The sequence below is a fragment of the Melospiza georgiana genome, chromosome 13, assembly GCF_028018845.1.
Source record: "Melospiza georgiana isolate bMelGeo1 chromosome 13, bMelGeo1.pri, whole genome shotgun sequence".
NCBI classification, from domain to species: domain Eukaryota; kingdom Metazoa; phylum Chordata; class Aves; order Passeriformes; family Passerellidae; genus Melospiza; species Melospiza georgiana.
This window is the reverse complement of record NC_080442.1, coordinates 13,782,804-13,808,838: the sequence shown is the minus strand read 5'-3', so window position 1 is coordinate 13,808,838 and position 26,035 is coordinate 13,782,804. Positions and strand designations below refer to the sequence as shown.

The following is a 26,035-nucleotide window of genomic DNA, read 5'->3' as shown; positions in this document are numbered from 1 at the left end:
AGGGTCGTGCTGGAGCACATTGCAAAGGATTGCATCCAGATGGTTCTAGAAAATCTCCACTGAGCCCCAAATGTTCAGGAGACTCTTGTCTAAGCCTCCTTTCTAAAAGATCTGTCTTAGGTCTCTTTTAAAGGGGTTGAAGGCCATCCGTGATTGCAAATAGATCTATTTACATCAAAAGAGAAACAGAGAATGCACACAGAGGTGATAATTGTTCACATTATTCCATCTGTCTAATAGCAGAACAAAATTGCTGGCAGATTGGAGTTCACTGTAAGTGAAAACAAAAAGCCTGAGGCAGTCACAGAGCCATTAAAGAGAAAGGAAGGTTTGGGCTTTGACCTATGACAGTCATTTTCCTCCTTTGACTGCACCTATAAGTTGAGCTGAATCAAACTGAAAGTCGTCATGTACTCGATGGTTTGTGCACAGCATTTTGCCAAAGGGAAAGGGCAGCAGTTCGTGTACCCTTAAAATGGTGGCATTTCTTTCCCTGGCTCCTGATTAAAAAAGATGCTGTGTGGGGAAACTGTGGGTGATGACAGCCTTGGGGGTTTCCTCCCATTTTGATTTAGAAAGTGGAAAGGATACCATTAAGATCAGACTGTTTATGAGTGAAAGATATTGTTGACAAACCAATAAATAAACAATGATTCCAGAGTGAGTCTGCAGGGAAAGTAATGTCCAATCATTCTTCTGATAAATATCACTCCAGCAGCATTGCTTTTGTCTCCTATTTATGAGAGTAGAACTGAGGTTATAGATTAAAGAAAGGTTTGAAAAGACAGTCCCAGAGTTGGGATCTATATTCTTTGACGTGACAGATTACTCCAGATCAGGCTGACTATTGGTCACATCAGAAAATCAAGCTTGAGATGCTTGTTCTGGTTTTTCTTTTCACCCAACACTGCCATAAGGACCTTCCTGAGACCAGTTAATCAGAGAGAAAACAGAAATGTCTGAAGGAAGAGAGGGAGTGAAAGAGTGCAACACAGCAGTCACACGGAAATTGTCAATAACGAAATAGATTTGTTTAACTAATTTTGGATAACAATTAATTTTTTTTTTTATTATATACATTGCACCTACATGCACTTCTAGATATTGTACATTTGTACATATAGATTCTCCCATTTGCTGTGTGTCTTTTGAAGCAACATGTCCAGAATGCAGTCTCTGCCCCACCAGGTGCCCTTTCCCTGCCAGCAGTGATTTCCATGATGATAAGGGCTCCATGGCTCACCTCCCTGGAGCACCAGGAGCCCACTGAGGATCTCCTTGGAGGTGTTTAAGTGAGGGCTGGGGCTCTGCTGGGAGGAGGGGTGCCCATAGCCTGCTGTAATGACTACCTGTCAGGGAGATGCATGGTGTCCTTTCAGCGACTGAGCACAAACAGATGAGGGTGACGGTGGTATTTCTCCAGCCCCTTAATTAGAGCTTCGTGAGAGCAAAGGCACAAATGGAGATGTTTTCCATCATCTCTGATGAGGAGGGAGGTAAGGCAGAGAAACCAGTTTGCTTTCGTTAGCCCTGGGCATTCTTCCTGCTGTGATATGTTCACCTCCTCATTTTTATCACTCTCCCTTCAGCTGTTTATTTCTTCTTTTGTTTCTCCTTTCCTTACTGCCTTCAGGTTCCTGACAGGAACTAGCTTTCATTTCAAATAGCTAGAACCTCCTGTTTTTCCATAACAGACTTTCCTAACCCAATTGTTGAGAACTGCAGTAAACTTTAAAGACCATCTGTAGGGTTGTTACGTGTGGGGAGCTCAGAGCAGCAAATAAAGGAAACTGAGACACAGTTAGAGTCATTGAATACTCCTAAAAAGCTTAAAACAGAGATCAAGAGTTGTATTCTGAGGTCTGGACTCTCACCTGCAGCTGTGTAGGTAAGTGAGCTCTTTTCCTCCAGATAATGTAAAAGAATGCACAAACTTGATGCTGTAAACAGAGATTTGGGGCCTTAGGAAAGAAACTCATAACAATGGTGCTCTGAAGAAGGCAAGGAGGATACTTTCACTTCTAGCCCAAATGTGAAGAAGTTTCAAAGAGGTGAAAATGTGTCTCTTTCCCCGTTCCTCTGAGAGGAAAAGAGGTATTTACTTCCTTTCATTCATACCTTTGCCCCTCTCAACGTTTTCCTCAGGTCTCATTTATCACAGCATCAGCTGCACCATTCTTCCAACACAGCTTGAAAACAGAAGTTCCTTTTAGCTTCTTGTGGGGGAGCCTCAAACCTTTCCCCCCACAAGATCTCCTCCAGGAAGTCCAAGGAAATGTAAAATCCCTCGTGATAATTCAGAGGCTTTGGCAGGTAGACAGCAACAACAGGAGGTGGAAACAGACAGCTGTGCAGGGGAGGAAATGGTGATATAAATACATGTTTAATTGCAGTTTAATTACAATTACTTACTAGGCAAAATTTATTTAAATGCAGTGTAATTAAAGTGAGACCTTGATTTAATCACAGTCTTATCAGACACAGTTACTACTATTTTCCCTCACTTCCTCCTCCTCCACCACCTCCTTTTACATTCCCTCTCCTAAACTTGCCCAAAGAAATTAAAAACCAAGGCTTGAAACAAGCAGAAGGTATCCATCTTGGAAAGCTTTCAGTTTCCTGAAAATTCAATAGCCAGGTGGCTACCAGCCCAGAATATTCTCCCTGGAAACTGTGAAACCCCCACTCTGTCTTGGCAAGCCGTTACTCTTCCTTAGCAGATAATGATAATGGATCCTCATTAGCTGGGAATGACTTATCATGAATATAATTCATCACTGATGGCAGACCTCATAACCCATCTGCTCACAATAAGTAAATTAGACAAGGCAGGCAAGATGGATTGTTCTTTCTGATCTACCTTTGGAGCGCCTCCACATCCTGTTCCAGTGGTTCATACTGGGTCTTCCCACCATGGTAAGGGTGAACATGAGGAGAGACACAAAACCTCAAAATTCTCCATTTTCTCTCTTCCTTGCCTCTTGCTCTGCTCCTGGCTGTAGGTCTGGGCATGGAAGAAGCTTCTTTCTCTACGAGACAAGCACATCACACCTGTTGGTATGTTCATGGGCTGCTCCTGTGTAGAAGCTTTGCCACTCACAGCTCGAGTCTCCTTCATGGATGTTGCATGTTTAAAACACTATTAGGCAGTCCCAATCAATATAGGGGAAAGGAGTGGTGGGTTTTTCTTCTGCCTCCTCCTCTGAAAGCTGTATTGACTCCTCTTCTCTAAGAGTTAGTCATCATTTGGCAGATTGCCACTGCTGGGAGCACAGTTATTCCCATCCTTTGCTGTGAAGGAACTAAGGCACAGGCTAGCAATCCTATAGCTCACACAGGCATGGCAGACTGTGGTGGGAGGGGAAATATCTTTACTCTTCAAATTAAATCTGGGTCCCCTCTGAAGTCCGTAAGCTATCAGCAAATTTGCTCACTTCAGTGAAAATAGTATTTTCTCCTTCCATGTTGATACCAGTTAATTCATGTTGTTGTGCTTTGCATCTGTCTCAGTCTTTTCCAGCAGCTCTAAATAAGGGAGAGTTAAATCTATCCATAAAACTGTGAACCTATTAATTAATTATTGCATGTTTTATTCTGCTGTTGAACCATACTGGCCCTGCCTGAAGAAAAATTATGAAATGCTGGGCTCTTTGCACAGGGAACCAAAACCAGAGACATGAAAGCTTTTCTCCCCCTTCTTTCATAGAGTTTGCTCTGCTTTCTTTCTTTTTCTTTCCTTTTTTTTTCATTTCCTCTCCTGTCCAATAATTTCCATGAGACCTGATAATTTTTTGTACAGTTTTTGTGTCAATTTTTCTGTAAGAGAAAAAAAGTAGGAAAAAAAAATAAAAAGAGGTTTTAGTTTTTACATTCTTCCTCTCCTGCCCTACCCATCTCATTCAGGCTGATGGTGAGGAAGGAATCTGTCCCCATCATGGGGTTTCTAAGAGCTGGGGGTCGCCAAGTCCTTCGTGTCCCTGTGAAGTGGGTAAACCTGGGTCTTGTGTTGCAGATCATGATAAATCACACAGAGCCAACTGGATTTTCCTGCCTGCTTTAATATTTATTTGACAGTGAATTTTTAATAGGGAGGGGCTTTCACTTGTCGTCCTCGGAATACCAAGCAGACAAAAGAAGGGAAGGGAAAAGCTTGAAGTAGTGGATGCGAAGTACTGGGGAGAGGGAAGAGAGGAAACACGGGAGGAGAAAAAGGGAATAGGAGAAAAAGGGAATTGGAAAGGGAAAAGAGGAAGAGAACAGGGAGGCAGTAGTCACTGCAGCATCTTTGTTTGAAGATGAGTTTCTCAGATAACAGCAGCTCTCACAGCAGTGAACAGTTCACACACAGCAGGGAAGCAAAAAAGCCTGGGAAAGAGGCTTTGACCCAAAGGCACTTGTACCCTTCTGGAGTTCATTTCTCACATCCAGCCTTTGCATAAAAACAAATAAATTAACCGGTGATTTGTGAGCCAAATTTGGGGAGGAAATAAAAAAAAAGGAAAAACCTCTTGCGGTCCAAAATCCATAATTATACCCTGGTGAGTGACTGAGAGGAAGGGATAGAGAATCACAACAGAGAGACAGATACCATAGCCTAGATAAAGAGATGGTGAGAGGAGAGAGAGAGAGAGAGCAAGTGCTTCAGAGAGATGACGAGCATTAGATGGATATATGGTTGGAATTAAAGAGATGGATGCTGTGAGTACCCATGGGAAGATACCTTGCACAGATATTCTGTGAATAGATGTTGCAGGGAGAGGGATATTGTGAGATAGACAGGCAGTGTCTGGGAAAAATGGGTAAGGCAAGAAGTAATGTTGCATCTGGGAACGTGAAGATTGATTCTGTTGATAAATAAAGTCTATAAATAAATACTAAAGAAAAATATTTCAGTAGCCTGCCATCTATGAATATTTGACACACACATCTAAGGAACTTCATAGCACCTCATCCAAAATAAACATAACCAAGCAGCTACTAGAGATGTGTGTGATTATACTGTTTAAACATTTACGAGATGTGAGCAGCTGCAGCAAAAACAACAATTTATCACCCAGTTCAGAGCTCGTTTCACCCTGATAGGCACATCAGTGATGGTCTGACACCAGTATGGCAGAAAAGGCCAGGCCAGCAGGTAGATAATTAAGCACTGAAGCAACACTGGATAAGGAAACCAGAATATATAATGTTTGGATTTCAGAACTGGAAAAAGGCCACAATCTGGATGTGAGCTCCCCATTTTGTATCCAGCCTTACCAAGGGATGACACATTTCAAAATGATTTCCACCATTGTGTTGTACTGGACAAAGCCTGACCTTAGGGGTGTGTCTGTCCCACGTTGCTGCTGCACCCCACAAGCCCCTGTGGTAACCCCACTCCCAACTGTCCTCAGCTGCTTTATTGACCTTGGTGAGCTACTGAGTGTCCTGGTATGGAATATCCTGTTCTCCTGCAAAAGGCTTTGGGCAAGAGCCCTGTTCCTGCTAGGCTCTCCGCTTATTCCTACACTTGGCAGATGCTGATCAAACTGAGAGCCTTTCCAAGGAGGCAAATATTATTGTAGCTCCTGTGATCAGCAGTCCTGGGCACTGCTGGAGTCCAGCATCTGAGCAGTGCAGGTGCTTTAATACTTTACATCTTTCCACCCTCTCTGTGTCTCCTTCCTTACTTCACACCTCTGCTGAGCTTCACAGGGAGCTCATTTCCTTGCTGTGTTCTAGACTGAGGTTTTTTGTATCCCCATTGAAATTCTGCACCAGCTACTGTTTTGTTCACCTCCATAGCTAATTTTCTAATCTGTGCTTTGGCAGGATGTCTCCTTTTGTTGGTTGCTCAGCTCTGTGCCAGGGATGCTCATTTTGAGGCTCTCAGTCTCAGCACTGCCCTTAAAGCAAACAGGTCCATTCTCAGGGGTCTGCTGCTTGTCCAGCACCGTCTGCTTGCGCTCTGAACTCTCTGAGAATTCATGATGCACCCCAAAGTCCTTCTGGAATACGCCACAGTTGGTTTGCTCAGTTTTTTCCATCTTGACTTGAACATTCAGGTCCACAGCATTGGCAAGAAGAGCAGAGCACATTAACCCTCTGTTCCTCTCCTACAGCACCTCCTCCCCACTACAGTTATTGCTTTAAAACAGCCCTAATCACACAATGTTTGATTTCAGTTCTTCCTAATAGAAGCCTCATGTATGTATTTTATAAATCGTTGCATCTCATGCACACTTGTTAATTCTCACAGAAAGAGCTTCACATACTGTCTTTTAGCTTACTATGGATGCTGCCTTCGGGGCCCAAATGCTGGTTTGTGGGAAGAGGCAATTACATATATATTTAATGGTTTCAAATTAAATTTGAAATTAGCTTTGAACTGTATCATCCATTTCTAGTAATGATGCTTAATGTTATCATGAGAAAATCAAGTGCTTTACATTATAGGTGTCAATTGAGTCTTGTTCAGGAGGTTGTCCAAGGACTCTTGATATGTCATGCTGGGAAGGTGATTAAATCCCTGTCAGGGTAAGTGGAAACAGTATTTTTATTTTTCTCCTCTTCCCTTCATTTCAGTCTTTCCTAGCAGCCAGTTTCTATCTCTAAGGATGTATCTCATAATAATAATTGCTTGTTATCAGTGGATATTTTCCAGTAGAGCAAAGATATCTAAATCCAAAGTCTCCAGCAGAGGAAATTGACAGGTCTGTGTTTAAGGAGTTTTAGTTTAATCCATCTTAAAGGAGACCCTCTGTAAGGAGAGAAATATTGGGCATTTCCTGACTATAGGGAGTAGTGTGGGACAAGGATATGTGAAACTTCTGGGATGGGGAGACCTTGAAAGCAGCAAGGGAGTAGACAGCTCAGGAAATTTTATTTTCTCTTGATTGTCTCCTCATGGACCTCTCTTGCATGGGGAATGTCTATAATAGCATGAAGGAGTGGGAGGAAGCACCTCCAGAGGTTAAAGCTATTGGTTTGGGGTGCTTGGCTGGGCTCCTGCAGAGTCACAGATCTTTGGACACATAATTTACACATTTTGCTTGTGGAATTCACCCTTAGCAGCTTAGGTTAATACAACCTTAATTGTGTATTTAATTCTGAGCCTTTTCCTACTAAACTCACAGCAGACAGTTCCAGCAAACATGTGTGTGTGTCAGAGAAATGCAACTGGCAGTGACTGCAGTTTGCACCCTGCCTTGCCACGGGACCCATCTCTGGAGTGGGGGTGTGAGGCTGGCATGAAAGGTTCCACAGGCTCTCACTGCTGTTGTAATCATCAACCAATGATCCCCATCCCTGGAAGTGTTCAAGGTCAGGTTGGATGAGGCTTTGAGCAACCGGATCTAGTGGAAAATGTTCCTGGCAATGAAAGGAGGATTGGAACGAGATTATCTTTAAGGTCCCTTCCAACCCAGATCATTAGGTGATTCCATGGAAGGATTGTCCTTGCACAGCAATCTTTATTCACTTGCAAACCAAGAAATACTCTGAGTATTAAGAATTGGGGATCTAGGGCTTTCATCTTTGCCAGGTTTTGACACAGGGCATATTTCTCTTTTCTACAGTTCCTTAAAATTTTTGCACCAATTGTTGACTGACTTTAGAATTCTTTGCCTTCTGTTCTAAAAAATGACAAGATTTAAAGTAAAGTGTCATTCCCTGCCTCAGAAATGGCTGCAAAATTAGTGGTGAATGATGCTGTTCAGGAGCTCAGCTGCTCAGCTGGGACATGCTGCTGCAGCTTCCTGCACATCAACAGCCCTGTTCCTGATAAATCTTCAGGCTTCTTCCCTTTTCAGAAAGCAGTATGGGGTGTTTCAGGCTGCAAAGTTTGTATGTAAAGCAAATGCATTGTTATTTAAAAGTGATTCATACTGTTGGGAAGCCCAGTAAGGTGAGCTGATTGGTGGGTAAGCAATGGAGTGTAATAGCCCTTGGAAAACTGCTGTGTAATAACAGCTTTGATTCCTTGCAGGATAAAACTGTATAATGTTGCCATCTTTCCTGTACTTTTCATGTGCACAGCACTTGATATACACTAAGTGTATTACTTTGTCATCTGGACTGATTGCTGGTCTGATCCTTCTGGGCTTTGCCAGTCTGCTTGTGAGAAGTATGAAATTTCCAAACAAAGTTTCAGGCTTAAGGTAACACCTAAATTAAAGATTTCTGAAGTCTCCTTGGCAGTGTTTCTTGATGGGTTGCTTTTTGAGCTGGGCTGATAACCCATCTTGCCTCAGAAATGCTTTCTTTCCCGCCGCTCCTTGATACTGAATTGCCTGTATCATGCACCATTAAATCTGACACAGTTTATCTCTGGGTTGGCTGTGCAGAAGAGGAGAAAGTCCAGTGTGAGCCTGGGAATCTCAGGGTAAAGTCAGCAGCAGCCTGGCTTGGCTGCAGCTACTCCACATTCCATTATCTCCATCATTCCAAGAGCCTGGGCCCCTCCGCATCATGCAAGGGTATTTTAAGGGTTTGTGTTACTTGAAATGTTCCTGTGGGGGTACCTCATTATTGCTGGTGCAGCAGAAATGTCTGTAGAGAAAATGAGGCTGTGATGATCTGGTGGGGAAGGAAGAGATTCTATCACAGAACACATCAATCAAGAACCCTGTATGTATCCATGAAAATAACCTTCCTAAATGCATCCCCTCTGTGAAGTGTGTTTGTATATTCTAGCACTTGGATCTGTGCTGTTTGCGCTGGAAAATGTAATTTCTGTGGGCTCTTTCCACACCTTAGTGACAACTTATGAGCCAGAACAACTCAGGACCTGCTCTTCAGCTGGTGTTTCAGTTCCTGGAAGACAGAATCCACCATGAGAAGAGCAGATGCCACTTAATTTTGGTGCAATAAGCAGATTTCTGAAGCAGAGACAAAATGAGGAGCTAGGAAAAGATAACTACAAAGGCAAATGCCAAGAAATACAAGATTTCGTGACTAATGAGGTTTTCAGGTCCAGTGGAACCATTGTGCACAAGTCCTCAACCTTTGTTTGCTTGAGCTGGATCTGGCAGCCAGGATTGCTGGGCACTTTAAAATCACACTGGGTACAGAAAATCTGGCAGCTTTTGGCTGTTTCTTTCCCTTCTAAACAATCTCCACTTTTCTGACGTTACTTGTTTTCAGAACTGCAAGAATTACAGCATTTCTCTTTCAAAATATGATCTGGCAGCTAATCCTTGGTGTCACCGAGCATCTCTCCCCGCTCTTGATGTCAACAGGAGTCCTGCATCCTCATCATTCCTCCAGCTAAACTCTTCATTCCTGTCTGGCAAAATCAAGAACACTGACTTCTGTCCCTAATGGACCTGGAAACTTGCTACTTTACTGAAGTCACTTGTTGAGAGGAATTTTTGGACCAAACTCAGTGAGGTTTAGCACCTCTTTGGACCTTGCTCAGCAAGGTTAAGCACCCTTTTTGTCACTGCTTTCAGAGGAGAGAAGGGCACACGCATAGAAGATGCAATTAAAGAGCCCTGCACCCTCATTTGGACTAGGCAGGTGTTGGAAGGCTTCAGACACACCTTGGCTCTGCAGTGATGGAGCCTTATGTGTCCCCATTACTGGGGAATTGGGGAAAAGAGAGAAAAGCAGTTTGCTCACAGTGACTGCAAGCCCAGTGAATACGGAACCTGTATCTTTGAAAACCAAGTGTTTTAACCTCATGATTTAATTTTCTTTTGATATACAGCCTGACATATTTTTTCAGTCACTTACACTGTGCACAAGAACTGACCTTTTATCATTTTTAGTTGTAAGTCAGAGAGTGACGTTAAATGCTCAGGGTGGTTCTCTATAAAGTGATTGTTTCACTGCTCTGCAAGCTGTGCTATAATTTGCCCCATCCATCCAAATACATGTCTCACCATAATTAAATGAATACTTTTGTCAGTTTATGTTGCTTCAGCTTTCACTCAGGATATGCTTGCTTCCATGGTGGCTTAGTGTTCTTTTTAGAATTTATGTAAGCATATATAAATATAGACATATATATTCACATACAGAAAAAAGAAAGAAAATATAATTGCAACTTTCAGGTAAAACACATAGAATATTTTGGCAGGCATTTGAAATTTGGTTTTTATAAAATATTCAGAAAATAGTCATGTTAACAGCGATTTTAAAAAATGTTCCCTGCTGGGACTTGATAGATGCTACAAGCTACAAATGGATTCATTTGGAAACTGCATCTGCCTGTTATAAAGGTGAAACATTATTAAATACCTACAACAGGAACACAGAAGAGAATTTGGAGATCTCTTGTACAACAAACAGCAATGGCAACTTTTATATGTGCTTTACTCTGTTCTTTTTGCAAGGCAATGCTGTCTCCTTAGATCAGAGCAAATGGTTGTTTTCCTCTTTCCTCTCTTTACTGGGAGTCATATTTTCCTGGCTGGAAGGTCCTCCTGGCACACAGAATCCCTTTAGAACCCCATTTGAGCTCTGAAATGGGTTGAAACTGATGCTTCATGTTTTTGTCAGCTCTCCATGCCTGTTGTTTTTCTTGTTCATCCTTGCAGTTCCTGACAGACAAATTTTAGGAAGCAGGGAGAACATAATGAAATATTTGCTATTCTTCATGAAACATCTGGCAGGGCTTTGGCAAGATCAGGGAATTAGCAAGTGTTGCCACTTTTATATGCAATAGATGACATTTTTTGTTGTCCTTAATGGAGTCCAAAGCATATGCAAATCAGCTGTGTAATGAGCGAGGTTAAGCAAGGTTTTGGAGTTGGGTCCATATGGTGTTAAAAACATAATTGATCAGAATGTTTTGAAAGATATTGAACACGAGTATTCAGATTTGTTTTATCTGAATCTCATTATGTCTGAGAAGAGATTTAGGATGAGGGCAGAGGCTGAAGTTTTAAGCTGCATCTATTGTTGATTATTTATGATCAGACATACTTCATCAGATGTTTCTGCTATAAACTCCACTTCAATCTGCTTTAAAGGCACAATAGATTTCTTTGACCTTGCCCTTGCTGTCTTTCATTCTTATGGGTACACACAGGGTCTCTCTCTTCCCCCCCTAGCTATAATATTGATTAAATATATTTGTTCTCCTCAGGAAAGGATGAGAGACCAAAAGTTCCATATCAGTGTCAGAACTTTTTACAATACCGGAGGTTTCTCAGATCAGTTATGATGAGCACCCCTGAATGAGATGTGTAACTTTTAGGAGGATTGTGACTTTGCAGATTTGTGTTGGATCCATTCCAAGAAATCTGTGATAACACTAGACCTTGGTAAAGGACCATAGGCAAAGTCACTTTGAGAGGTGGCCGTGTTAAATGATGTTCATCACCTGGAAGCTCTGAGGCTTCAGGGCTTTGCCATCATGTTGGCCTGAACTGCCTTCAGTGCACTCCAAGAATTATTTTCTGTGGCACTTAAGCTGAGATTTGTCTGAAGCCTTTCCTCAAAAGCAGAATTCAGTGGAAGAACAGCTGTTGAACCTCCATGCATTGCCATACCCTGTCCCTTCTCTGGGTGCTTCAGAACAAGAATCATTCTCTTTACCCGAGTTGAGTATTTTTGGTCCCACCTGTTCTTTACCCATTTGAAGCACAAGATTGTGGAAAAAATTAGAGGGGTTTCTAAAAATGTGTGTTCCTTACTTTAAGAGGTACAAGAACGAGTCAGGTCCATGTGGAATAGGAAAATGTCCTGATTTCCTTACTGAGAATCCAAGATCTTAACTTTAGCCACAGTCTTGCTTTAAGCTCCCAAACAGCTGATAACACTGGATGTTTTACTCAACCATTTCTGCCTGCCTCTTGACCATCCTAACATATCTCAAGCCACAGAACCACAAGGTTGGAAGAGACCTTCAAGATCATCAAGTCCAACCCAGCCCCAACACCTCAACTAAACCATGGCACCCAGTGCCACATCCAGTCTCTTTTTAGACACATCCAAGGATGGTGACTCCACCACCTCCCCAGGCAGCCATTCCAGAACTTTATCACCCTTTCTGTAAAAAACTTTAATAATAATACCAACCTATAATATCCAACCTATATTTCCCTTGGCACAGCTTAGGACTGTGCCCTCTCATTCTGTCAGTCGCTGCCAGTCCTACACAGATGGTCTAATTTCCCTTTCAGGTGAACTCCTGCTTTGTCAACACTCACCTGGGGACTGGAGTCAAAGAATTGCTTTGCTCTGGTCACAAGCAGCTCTTTCCCTCAGGTTGCTTCCACTTGAATGCAGCAGCATCAAGGTTCAGTGATCACCTATTGTTATTTCTCAGGGAGCTGTAGGAGCATCTCCTGAGACCTCCCATGTCTTGTAATGAAAACTGTGCTCTGAATACAGAGCAAACCACATAACTGAGTGCATGTGTGGGTGTCTGGTTGTGTGTATAATGTGTATATATCTGTTATTTATCTGTCTTTAAGGAGAGGTAGATAAGTGATGGTGCTGTATTTACGTGCTTGTTTAAGCTTATTTACATACGTGGACACATATAAATTATAATAATTTAACCTCATAATTTGTCCTCTGCCATAGATTCTCTGAAACATCAGAGTGGGTATAAGCTAAAAATACATTTTCATGAAGAAAAACTAGCAACCAAGAGGGTTTTTTTTTTCTCCTTCACGAGGTGTAGTGGTTGGAAATTAGTAATTTACAGCAATTATTAGTTCAGTCAAGTAATTAGATATCTATCTGTCATCTTCTGTGCAAGCAGATATTTGCATGTGTATTTATCTGACCCAAAAATACCTTGCACATAGGACAGATATGTAACTAAGGCACAGGCTAGACATGTCTTGGTCATCTTACAACATTTTGCTTTCAAAATCCCAAATCCTTTAAGTTGCCCAGAGAGAACTAAGGGATATATACATATAAAACTTGGACTTTTGAAATTAAATATATAGAACCACTTATACAGCTTGGATAGAGTAAGTGGAATTATGTGAAAGAGCACCAAGGGAAAAAAGGTCTCAGGAGAACCTGCCTGCTTTTACATTCTTTATCCTCAGCAGTACAATTTTTTAGCATCTAAGCCAAAATCTTTCTACATTTCTTTCCCCACGCACAGTGCCAATATCTCAACTACTGGAAGCATCTAAAAGCAATTACAAGGATTGCAATAATCTTCCTGTATTACTTTTGGCTGGACTGCTAAGTATCATCAATAACATGATTATCTTTTTGAGAAGAAATTGCTTGAGATAGAGACACTGTGAGAAAAGCTCTCAAACACTTTCAAAATCATATTTTCAGCAACTCTTTCATTATTTAGTATCCTAATGAGTTCTGGTAGTCTCACTAAATATCTTCCCATACAAGGAGCCTTGACTGCTCATATTTCCATAGGAAGCTTAAGCTGTAGAAAGCCAAAATTTACCTGGTTTGGAAGCATTTCCTCTGATCCTTAAACTCTTAATCCAAGCCATTACTTGTGCTGCCTGGTAGATGGGTATTATTCCATCTATTTTACATCAGCCATCTTCTGTTCCCTGTGAGTATATCTCATTTTTAATGAATATAACAAGATCACAGTGGACCTGGTATTAAGCCATCCCTTAAATAAACACCAAGTTGCAGTGTAATATGGATCTAAAAAGCAACATGTGGCCTGTGCTTTCACAAAACACTCTAAGCTTTTTTTTTTTTTTCCCAACAATGCCTGAATATATCCCAAAAATATATCACATATGATTCTAATAAAAGTCTTCAACTTGCTTAAAATTTGTATCCCAGGGCTTGAGCCCTGGTGCTTGGGATTTTGGCCCAAATGTCAGGAATATGGTGCTGTACAGACATGGGCAGTCAGGTCTCGATATTTCTTCAGGCATATCTCATATTGCCAAGGAATTAACACAAAAGCTGGTACTGGATGCCAGTTTTGGGTGAATGAGCTGTTCCCCCAGCTTGGGTGGAGTGGCTGAACTTGCTTGGTGTGACTGAAATTTAACAGGTTGCCTGGAATGTCTGTGGAGGTAAAGTCAGAGTTTTCCACGCTTAGGTTCTTTTAAAATTAACGCCACACCATAATAAGTGGAAATTGTACCCTGGTTTAGCCTGTCAGTGGTGGTGGGGATGCAGCTGTTCTGTTCATATCTGCCCTTGCAAGCAGCAGATTAATGGAATTATTAATGGTTTGTCCAAGCCAGGTATTGTACCATGTGAAAGAAAACATCATCACAAACCAAAATGAATATGCCAGTTCACAAATCTTTCATAAAATACCCACAGGATGGTGCTTTCCTGTGCTGAAATGTGAATGTATTTAAAGAAAAAAAATATGTATACAAGATCTAAGAACAGTCTAAGGGTGAGAGAAGAAAAACTCATTATGTTTGCGGTCTGCAGCAACTGCCAGAGCTTAATTTCGTGGCTGACTTGTATCTGTTCAAGTCACCGGGTTTTATTAATGCTTACAAGCCTACAGCTATAAGAATGCTAAAGATGCAGTGTTTGCCCTGCTCTGATATATAGATTGGTCTTCCATTAGGAGGAAATTAATGATTGTTCATAAGACTGAATCCACAGCCTCTGGCCCCTCAGCAGCTTTTCCATCCTGCAAGTCTGAAGACCAGCTATATGTGAATTTTATTGGTTAGCATTGGAAGCACACCAGGATCTTGAGCTGAGATACCTGGAACCCAGGAATGTGATGCAATGTCAGCTACCCTTCAAATGAGAGAAAAATGCCTTCTTGTCCTGTCTGCAAGCTCATCTTTCACAGAAAGATCAAAGCTGTCCCAATGGCGTGGTGTAATTCAATTAAATGCAGTTCTCTGCCTTCATTGAAGGCTTTTCCATTTCCTAAGATGGAAATGGAAAACTGTGATGAGAGGTGTGTGCCCAGCACCTCCCCTGCCCCTACACCATCATCAGCCACTTTCTCACTGCTGTTGGAGGCAGCCATTCCTGGGAACAAGAACAGTTTATGGTAGATGCAAGTGAATTGCTGACCCAGGGCTAAATTGTTGCAAGCCTGAATGAACATTAGGGGACAGTATTGGCCAGGAGTCAGCCTGTTTCTTCCTCTTTGTGCTCTCCTTTTATTTACAAGCTGTCTTCTCTTCTAAATAAAACCCATTTGCCCTTTACTTATCTAACTGGTGCACCAGACACCCATTTCTAATCTGGCCAAATCAATTAGAAATATTGCCGTCTACAATTAGCCTGGGAACTTCCGAAAAACTAATTAGTTCGAGCCTTAGCGATGAATTGCACCTTTCTCTTGGCTATTTGCAGCAGGGAGAAAAAAAGGAAAAAAAAAAACCCAAAAACATCAACCTACACTCAGAACAAGTCCAAACATGTCTCAGGCACAGCAAACAGGATTCAAGACCGTGTTTAATTACGTTTATATTGCTGGTGAAAGGATGGGCTGTGGTGGGATGTGAGAGCCAGGGCGCCTGGCACTGCCTTGGGCTGAGCACACACTTTCTCAGGAGATGTGTGATGCAAAAGTCCTTGTCAAAGGGTCTTTGGGAAGGGAAGTCCCTTGGGAGTCTACAAAATTATCATTAGTGTTTGCTGTGCAGCAACAATAGGGTAAAGCAATAGCTCCCAAAGCTGGAGTCATCTTGCATCAGGACAGAGCTGGTCCCCTCCCTCGGTGAGGTCAGGGACTAAACAGATCCTTGTCTGGCATTCCTCAGGCAGGAGGATGCCAGGCTGCTGTCTGGGGAGCTGCTCAGCAGCCAAGGAGAAATTAGAAAGTCATTACAAGGTGTGCAAGGCATCCTGTAGCAACTGAATCCAGACACAAAGGGCAAATTAAAGCCCTTCCTTGCTGGCATCTTTTTGCTGTAGCGTATTTCTTACAGGTGTAATTACCTGCAAGCATCATAGTTGTTTCATTTATGTCCTAAAATACTACTTTATTGAAGCAATTAAAGGCAGAATTGTACTCTGGGATTACTGCAAATGTGTCTGCTTAAAGTTCATTTTAGATTCATTACAAGCCTTCAGAAGCAGTGTTCCTGCTTTTAATAAAACATATGGTTTCCTCAAAAGCAAAACAGTGCAGGACCACACATCCCTTTTAGATTTGGTGATGTAGATGGAATTTTAATGTCAGAAAGCCAGAAGGGCAAGGCAATTCCAAATCACTATGGAGAGGGCAGCATATCTTTAAAGCTTCAGGACACATTATTTACCATCACTGGTAACTGTTCATACAATAGGTAAAACTTCTTTGGAAAATAATGGGCAATTGCCCTTCTGCACAGGTGATAATTGTGGTCAGGGAACATCCTGGGCTCTCCACTCCCTGCCTGAGTGGGGGAAAACCACACCTTTCATGTGAATGCTGTAACTGTGGAGAACTTGGCCTGTTAAATCACATAAAAATCTTTTTTTCTGTTTTCTGTTCACACACAAGAATGTCTCATCTCTTGAAAATTTTCAGTAAAGCTATTTCGTGCCTTACTCAGTCTATGAGCTGTATCAGAGATGTGCTTGGATCATTATATACAGCCACATCCCTTCTTTGGGCAGCTTCCAAAGAACTGGGACATGCCCCATGATGGAGAGAAGGTTTAACACAAGGAGAAAATAGGGTTACAGGCAGGGTGGTTATGCTGGGAGGTTATTTTTCATTGCAGAGAGAGGCTGAGGACATGTTTGCTTGTTTGCTGATACATCCTTCAGAGAGAATCATTGGTATGACCATGACCAGCAGTGGTCTCCAGCTTCAGCTTTTTTCTCCTTTTTATGTGATGCATTTGAACCCTCCCACTTCCAGTTTCTCTCTGCAACGAAATTCAACAGTGAGAGGAGCAATATGAAAGAAAAGTAAATGCTCCACTTCCTTCTGTAATGCATTGCAACTGTGAGGGCTGTCAAGTGAAGGTCAAGCAGAAACCCTGAGCAGCAGCCACAGATTCCCTAAGAGGGACAGTTGTCAGTGCCCGTTCTTTCCAGCAGAAAAAAATGAAATGTTCTATTTTGAGCCAGCCAGCAGAATACACAGAGAGTGAGTGACCTGCCACAAATGCAAAATGTGAGTGAAAAATCGCTAGAAATTACTCAGGGTTTGTCTAGTTTTTTCCATGTACGAGTCGATGAAAACTAAGTATGGAGGAGAGATGCCACTCATGCCCGTGTGCAGTGTGCAGCTCTAGTTCATCACCACAGCTGCAGAGTGTGTGTTCTGAGGTGTGGCTCAGCAGGACAGCTGACATGAGAGCTTTCTCCCCAGCTGTGTCCTAGCAGGCTGACTCAGAGTGAGGGGTTGGCAGCAGGCACCTAAAAGAAGTGTTTCCCAGTCATACCACAAAGTTCCATTTGTGCAAGGAGGCACTGGGCTCCCTTCTCCTTCTCCTCCCATTAAGCCAGCAAAAAACCCAGAATTATTTTACAGGGAACCAAATCTTGCTTGCTTTCCAAAACTGAGCAAACAAAAAAACACACCCACATAGAAGAAGAGAACTAATTAAGATTAAGTCATATCTGAGTAAATATGCAAATTAAAAATCAAAACAAAGAAATTCTATTTATCACATCATGAAGCTGCAAATTGCTGCTGTGGTTCCCATCAGCTGGAATAGATGGGGGCTATGAGGCCATAGGTTTTGAAGATCAACCAAATGTGTCCATGTTTTATTGTGAAAGCTGGGGGACTGATGGCTGTAGAATATATTTATCAGCCTTCCCCCCTCTCCTCTGCACTGTGTTCATGTTCAGTGGTATTCATACTCTACATTTGTCTTGAATTTCTATAATGTAGTGTCATTGGTTTTCCTCTTTGTTTACCTTCTGCAAGACAACATCATTATTCTTTGATAAATATGTTTCATGTCTCCTGGGTAGGTTTTTTTGTTGCTGTTTCGCTTTTGGTTTTTTGTTTCCTTTTTAGTCGCGCTAATTCTTTTTCAGCTTTTAAAGATCAGATCAAAAACAAACAAACAAACCCCCAAAACTCTGTTGGGGAAGAACGCAACAGTCAATAGATGTTGGCAGTCCCGTTCCTTACCATGTTTCACCATTTGCATGGAAGGTCTCTGTGATGTGGGGAAGCAATGCAAGGAGTGGCCCTTGGTTGGTGGAACTAGCTGGCTCCTCCACGTGCCACATGCTGCCACTTTCTCTCTTTCAGAAGAACCTGCTGCTAGGAACCAGCCCATTTGTGTTGCTCTGTAAAATGTGTAAAACACATTTTAATGTGCTTTAAATCTTTCTGCGGCAGAAAGTGAGTTATTGGGATGTAAAGTTCCATACAGTGCAGTGGTTTATAGAGTTTGTTAATGTGATGAAGATCCTCTCAACTTTGAAGTCAGCAGTGTGACTGCAGCCTGTGCTGGCAGCAGGGGGAGGCTGGTGCCATCCCTTTGCTGTTTGGTAGCTCACTGTGAGACCTGTGATGGTGGCAAATGTTTTATGAATAAGTGCTTGCTTCCTAAATAATATCCCTTCAGTCTTCAATGTAAAGAAATGGTAGTTTTGTACTTTTTGCCTTTCATTCTCTGTTTGTTGTCTTCCAGACTTCCCTTCATTAGCAAAATGTTTTTGTGGTAGGAGGCGTTTTCCATTTTTTGTCAGAAACACAGCCCTAAAATCACTTTAATTATTGAAAGATTCAGAAGATCCTGTTATTTGGCTTACCAGATTTAAGTAATAATAGGGACCTTTTTCCCCCTCAATTATCCTGTTAATGCAAATGTTTGACCTTCAGTTCCTGGGTTGCAAGCTTCTCCATCTGTAAAATATCAGTGAGTTGGGTAACAGCTATGTTCCATCCCAATGGCATTAGCAGCTCCTTAAAAATGTACAAGTGCAATATTGAAAGTAGGTATGCTTTGGTTCTTTTCGATTGCAAATCTGCAAGAGCAGGGCTTATAAATGAAAATTCTGGTTCCCCTGGGTTTAGTCAGCTTTGAACATTATCATAGGTACTCAGTATCATGGTAATTCATGCAATGCCTGCATATGGAAATTAAAAGAAGAAATCAAACCCACTGGTCAGACTCTGCTGGGACCATCACTGTTGCTGTTTGTGCTGGGAGGATTGTCCTGGTTTGTTTGTTTTGTTTCATGTCACATCCTCATTTTCAGTATGAGTTCTTCCTGACCCAGATTTCTGAGCAGGCTGAAGTAGAGCCAGAAACTGTAAAAGTGCATAATTATTCTTTTATTTATTTTTAAGCTGTACAGCTCTATTAAGCTTTCAGAAAATCCTTTATACCCAGCCTTTGAAGTAAACTAAGCCAGAGATCAGCCTGAGAAGGAGATGTGGGTTGACACTGCCTGTTTCTGCTGCAGAATTCTCTGCAGTTAAGATCTGGAGTCTCAAACCTAGGAAAATCTTACACCTTTCTTGGAGTGCAGAAGAGGGGAGGGATCAATACACCCAAAAGCAATACTTTACACCTTTGGTATGTTCTGAAACATCACTTGCTGGCCGCGCTGTGTAACAGCTGAAAGCTGGAAGATTATTCTGGTTACTGGCATGTAAGTGAGCAGACCACACATTAAAGCTGTGTATGCTCCATCTGCCAAGCCAGTCACTCTTCCAGCTCGGGACAAATGAAAAAACTCTGGCCCAGAGGTGGAATATTATTATTCCTTTCCCTGTCCCCCAAAGCAATACATCCCCCTGCTCTGAGTCTGATTGAAAACATTGACCTGGAGGTGAAAAATGCAGTATCTCTTCTTCCCCTGATTCATCCTGACTGTGACCCAGACAGCGCTGAAATCACACAGGCTTCTTTCTGGTCTCAAAAAATTGCCCAGTTGCCCTGATGGGCTGAGAGCCAGATGGGATGCAGACAGCCTGGGAGGAGAAGGACCCCCAGAGCCATCTAGTCTGGTGGTCACTTTTCTGCCATAAATATTGCATCAGGCAAACCTCATGCACTGTGCATTGAAAGGGGGCATGCAAGGAAAGCCCCTGTGGCCATTCCTTTGGGTAAATGGCAGGAGGCCAAGGTGGGGAAACCTGCCTTTCTGAGAGGCAGATGATGTGGCTGTGGCATCCACTTAGAGTTTTTCCTCAGCCATTCAGGCTTGACTCTGAGTTTGGCCCTTTCCCAGGAAGTCAAGCTATCAAAGCCTTTCCATGTTCTTCACAAAACACAGCCTCTCCTGGTGCTTCTGCCCTCCCTGCAGCCAGTGTGCTTGAAGATCCAAGAGGCTCAGTTTTGTGTTTGTGCTGCCTCTTGTTAGCAGTGCTCTGAGCATCCACAGAGCAGGAGGAAAAGATGCCAAAGCACTTCAACCACCTGGATTAATTAGGTCTTACACTAAATGTGGAACTACAGCGAGGGGGATGATGATTAAACCAGCAACCTTCTGGAAACTGAATACCTTCTTCTCTGCCGTATTTCAGCTTCTGCAACCTTTGTTAGTGCCTCAAGGCAAGAATGGTATTGTCTGTATGTAAAGCAGTCTGTTTCTGTATTAGCAATAACCGTAATAGTGATGGGAATGATAATGCTTTACTCCTGAGAGGTCAGTGAGTATCACTCTTCATTTTATCACTCTCATAGGTGAGACAGACACAAAAATACACCAGAGCTTGTTTAGTACCACCTCATCCCTTATTAACAGAGCCAAGGTTGAGCCCAGAAAAAGCATTTCCCTGTTGCTTGCTCTTCCCCCTGAGAACAGCTCCTCCTTTGGTGACATCCAGTCTCTCTTGTGGTTTTTCTGCAGAAGGTGCAGTAACAGCAGCCTGGAGTCTGATGATGAACCTCCTTGTGCAGAAGAGATTGATTATGACACTGCCTGTAGCTCTGATGGTGAAGAGGAATTCTTGGAGCTAGACCAGGAGATCCAGGAGTGTCTCTCGTGTGTGGAAGGCGAGACAGAAGATGAAGGAGTGACCACAGGACAGACATGCAGCTCCAGGGCTCTGAGGGGGCTCTACATTTCCAGCCAGCCAGCACCCAACAGCACAGCTCTTCCTCTGGGCTCATCAGCACTTGGGCTGTGCCGTGGGTTTGAGAGCAGCCCTGTGTGAGCGAGGCTGCGACCTGCGGAGCAGCAAGAGAATGGGTCACTGCTCGTGTTTGCCTGTTTGCCAGCTTCAGCACCCTTCCCAGATGTGTTGCTCCTGGTTCTGAATGGAGAGCTGACTGTCTGTTTGTGTAATTTGTATCCATACATCTGCTGAGAACGACTCCTTACACTTGGTACCCGAGGCAGAGCGAGGGGCCACCAGCCCAGGTGGTACCATGTGAGATCATCCATTCCTAAACACAACCCCAGTTTCATGGCTGCCTCATGGTTTCATACAGATTGACCTAAGGAACAGTATTCTGAGACCAAGGAATCAGAGATGATTCTCTTTTTCTGACTTTAGGCAGCCTTTGCCTGGAGAAGTGACAGTTATTGATGCCTTTCAGCAGAGCTCTCTGTTGCCATTCTCTCTTGAGCTGTAGAGCATGTCTCTGATTTCTGTCTGATCAGAAGTTTTACACTGCATTCAACAGGTTGGGTCAGGCTGTGCATATTTCTGAGATGGCTGTGTCTCAGCAACAGCATGGGAAATCCAATGTGCCACAGTAAGGACAGCAGCAGAGACAATTCATAGTGATCCTCTGGAAACCTGAGCTAAATCCACCAATAGACTAGTGATGGTGGCAAAGCCCAGGAGTGAATTTAGCCCAAGCATCAATCAGAACAGTTTCTTTAATCTCCAAATGGAGAAAAATTAGATTTCTCCTAAAATTGCCTCCCAGTTCCTGAGAATCCAGCACAGACAGAGAACTCACTCATGTGTTCTGTATCTCTAAAGCATGAAGCCGTGTCACTTCATCTCACACTTCACATTGCCTGATCTTGCCAAGTGTCTTAGACTCTGCTGCTGCAAATGGGGAATTACCCTGAATCCAGATGGAGATAATTTTAAGATGCAAGAGGCTCCCAACTCTGTCACTGCTTTGTGAAGCTCAAGGACAAGGATGAATGTGCTGAGTGTGTGTAGCATTACAGCCTGCAAGGACTCCAATGATTACCAGTGATGATTATTATTGATGCATTATTAAAAGCGCCATGTCATCTTCCTGGTTTTATGCTGGTTTTTAAGAGAATTCCTAGTGCAGAACATGAAATGCTCAGATGTGTTTCTGAGCACCTTTCTTCAGACCACCTAGACAATATTTTCCAGCAGGAGGTTGCTCTTTAGATAAAAAGCTTCTTCGTGTTCTGCTTGGTTTTCAGTATCCATGGATCTTAAAATCTTCCCTAGCACATAAGAGCTCCCTGTGTCTCTATCTCTCTAGGATGCTGCTCAAAAGGCAGGCAGCTTGGGTCCTTAGAAGCTGAGCTTCTTAGCCCAGACTAATTCATTAGGTGTGGTGTGTGCCTCTGTACAGATGTCCTGTTCTGCTTGGTTTAGCATGCAGCTTGTTGCACACCATACTGAATTTTAATAAAAGGGTGGCTCACGGGAAGGGACACAAAAGAGGTGAAACAGGTGCTCCCATTATAATAGTTTGTATAATACTGCTTCAAAGCTTATTAATAAAGAAATAATGTATGTGTATAATTAACTTAAAAATACAGTGTTTGTTGGCATTACAAAAGCTTGACACTGTGCTAGGTACTGATGGCAGCATACACAAGCCATGCTCTGGGGTGTTCAGCACAAAGCACATCCCCAGAACACAGGGTAAAAATGCTGTTGTACATATCTGTGTCATGCATGTTTGCACCCACTTTGCTTTCTGTACCAACACTGCCACCAGAGTAGCTGAAGGGTGCCTACCAGGGCTTGCCAGTGGTAAACCCTATTGCAAAGAAATCTTTCTAAAATCAGCATTTTCCTTAATGAGATGCAAATATTTGGGCTATAATATTTGGCTTTCTAGCTGTTTCATTCTGAGTTTTTTTAACTTAGGGGAAATTCAGTTCAGTGGGAAAATTCTGTGCTGGTGACTAAACTGTGCAAGAGTAGTTGTGATATAATAAAAGATGTATCTTCCATGTGTGTTTGGAGCCAAAAGTGTATGAGCAGTAGCACCATTTCAGAGATCCCTGTGCTAGGAGCTGCAGGAGAAGGGGAGATGGCAGAGATCCTCTATTGTAAATCAAAGGCAACTCCGACGGAGGGGAGAGAATGATGAGGAGGGCTCCATGGATATCAGAAGGCTAATTAATTACTTTATTATACTATACTATATACATTTCATCTAAACTGAACCTGCCAAGCACTCACTCTGCTCACAAGTGCTCACACTGTCCAGAATCTTGTGACTGTCATCCAACAGTCCCAACATACACACACAGTTGGCCCTGATAGGCCAAGGAAACAAAACACCATCACTTTGGATAAACAATCTCCATATTGCATTCTACCCTGGCACAACACAGGCACAGCAAGTGATAAGAGTTGTGTTTTCCCTTTCTCTGAGGTTCAGAGAATGTGAATCTCAGAAATCCTTGGGAAGAATTGTGCCTTGCTTTTCTCTGTGAACAGAAATGTGGCAACAGTCCTTGGGGTGTTTTCAGTGTCTGCTATCCAAATGCAGCAGCTGAGCTGGGAGCAGTGTCCCTGTACACCTGCATAAATGCTGCTGTGTGGTGTCAAAAACCTGGTCACTCTTTTCTCCCTGCCAGCATCCCATGCCTGTGCCCAATAACTTGTCAGCAAGTGAGGGTGCTGAGAAGGCAGCGGGCAGGAGAAACCCCCTGCCCAAGGATGGGGAAGTGCAGCGGGACACATGGGTGACCAACCATTTGGAATGGCACCTGGATAACTCCAGGAAAAGCAGTTTTGTGGGCTGCCTCCTTTTTTTCCTCCCAGGAACTTGGGAGAGAGGGAGCAGACGCTCCTCTTCTTTTGACAGACCTCTAGAGGTCAGGAGAATGCCTCCGTGCGCGCTGCGCGCTCCGCGCTATTAAAATTCTCCCTGAGTCATGGTAATTAAGCAGAGCTAGGCTCTGCACAGAGGAACGGAAGTGCATTGACTTTAATAAAACAAAGTGTAAAACAACTTTAGATTAACTCCGGCCTTGTTTATTCTTGCACACTTGTCATTCTGGTTCGGTATCCCGCAGTGAATGGAGCCCTTGTCCCCTGCGCCGGGGCCGTCACCTCGCTGCAGCCCGCGGAGCGCCGAGAGCAGCGCCCTTCCCTGCTGCCGCTAGCTAATCCCAGAGAATTCGGAAACAGCCCACCGAGACAGCGAGGGAGAGAGCGAGGAGAGGGCAGCCGCCCTGCTCCCCAGCGTTTTCTCCTTCCTCGAGAGTCAGCAAGGCTGTCAGGTTGAGACTCAAGCCAAATATTCCCATCGTGGCCAGAAGAGATGGTGTCTTGGAGGCGCTGCCTGGTCCCCAGTGCTGCAGCAGTTTTGGGCTCCTGCCAGGCACATTGACTTTTTTTTACTGACGCTTTTTGTCTCACGCTGGCTCTCTTGGAGGCTGTGAATGGCTGTGCTCTCCTTCCTCCCCCCTGCAGTTGACATGACGTGGGTGGAAGATGCTGAGCTGAGCCCTGCACTACACTGCACCCTCTGTCTCAGCCCCTCACCAGCTCTTGGGTCTCCCGGCCACAATAGCCCTTTCCTGCCAGAGATGATCCCAAGGATGCCTTGCCAGTGCCTAGTGAAATACATGTGCGTGTGTGTAAACCTCTGGGCTGAAAAATAAATAATTAAACAATAAAAAGAAAAAAAAAAAAAAGAATCAAGTCAGCAAACTGAAGGAAGAACAAAATCTAATTAGTTTTATCTGCTGTTTGTTATGAGGCTGTCAGAGTGCTCTATCCCCTAGTTTTACAGCACTCTGGAAAATAACAGTGATAATAATAATAAACAACCGTGCACTGGGTTGTTTTTGAAGCAGGCAGGAAGCAGATTAAGGAGGGGGAAAGACAGCAGCCCTGCTCCTCCACTGCTTCTCTGCTGCTGCCAAACAGCAGAGATGTGGGTGATAGAGCTATCTCCTGTCTTATCTGTCCTTGGACAAGATCCACTGCCCCTATCCATCCCTTAGAGATGCAAAGCCTGAGTCAGAGACTGTTTGGCAGCAATCTGGGACACTCGTATTTCTTTCTTCGCCACAGATCTCTTATGTGCTCTTGACCAATTTGTTTGTTCTCCCAGTTTCTGTTCCATTGTGAGATAAAGATGGCAAATATAGTAGTAGTGAAAGTGGGTGAATGTTTTTGGAATAAGGAGGGGAGAAATAAGGATATTAAACTGCCCAGGTGTTTGCTCTATGCTGATTTCAGCTGATGAGAGGAGAGCTGGAATTACTCTGTGCAGGGGTGTGGTGGAAATTGCCATCACTGGTTTCCACTTCAGTGATGAGCAGTGGTGATTTGTTAGGACATTTCTCTTTAAGCTGTAGTGGATAATTTTAAAAGCTTCTTCTATCAGGTTGTTATCAGCCCATCCTGTCCCATGGCCTGATCCTTACAGTGTGGCAACTTTCACTCCTGTTTTAGTGATTTGACCCTCTGTTTAAAAACACTTGTATGGTTTTCCAGGCAGAGGGCTGGACATAAGGCTCCAGTTGAAGATAATATGCAAAATCTTGGAGAACTAAAAACCCTGTCCATGTAATTGCATTGGGAAAAAATGAAGGACAAGGTTAAAGAAATAAGGTATAAATCAGAGAGGAAGGAGAGGACTCAGTGCAAGGAGAGGAATGAAGAGAACAGGAGGAAATAGGAGTAGGGGGCATTTGGGGGAGACACAGGCAGAGAAATGGGAGAATTGTTCCTATTTGTGCATCCTCTTCCGTCCCCAGATAATGTGTCAGTATTAGTGCTACCAAGACACAACCCTCTTTACTGTAGAATAAATCTGCCACTGTATTCCCCACTCCATAAACGGCAGCCAAGTCCGTATCCTCAGCGCTGCATTGTGCTCTGGGGTCTGTGAGTGCTTTTCATGAGGCTTGAGCCTCTATCATCCCTGGCCTTGGGCTTTCTCTCCAGGGAATCACATCCTCAGGCAGGTCCTGGAAGATCCATGGTATATTATTGTTGATGGAGCAGTTTGTGGCTACTTTCTTCATATTTTATTTTTCCTGCTTCTTTTATTTCACTTTTAAAAAGTGAGGGAACAGGAGGGAGTGAGAGAGAAAGGAGAAGGCAGAAAGAAGTGCCCTG

The 26,035-nt window shown here is 43.1% G+C and overlaps 1 protein-coding gene across 1 annotated transcript in view; it reads left to right on the top strand.

Annotated features, from left to right (window-relative positions):
- The window catches only part of AGBL1 (AGBL carboxypeptidase 1), a 246,550-nt gene extending 224,160 nt beyond the window's left edge, over positions 1-22,390 (top strand). The window contains exon 22 of the mRNA XM_058033641.1: positions 20,629-22,390. Within this exon, the coding sequence (XP_057889624.1) occupies positions 20,629-20,935 (307 nt within the window). The 3' untranslated portion in view covers positions 20,936-22,390. The remainder of the gene's footprint in view (positions 1-20,628) is intronic.
- The last annotated feature ends 3,645 nt before the right edge of the window (positions 22,391-26,035 follow it).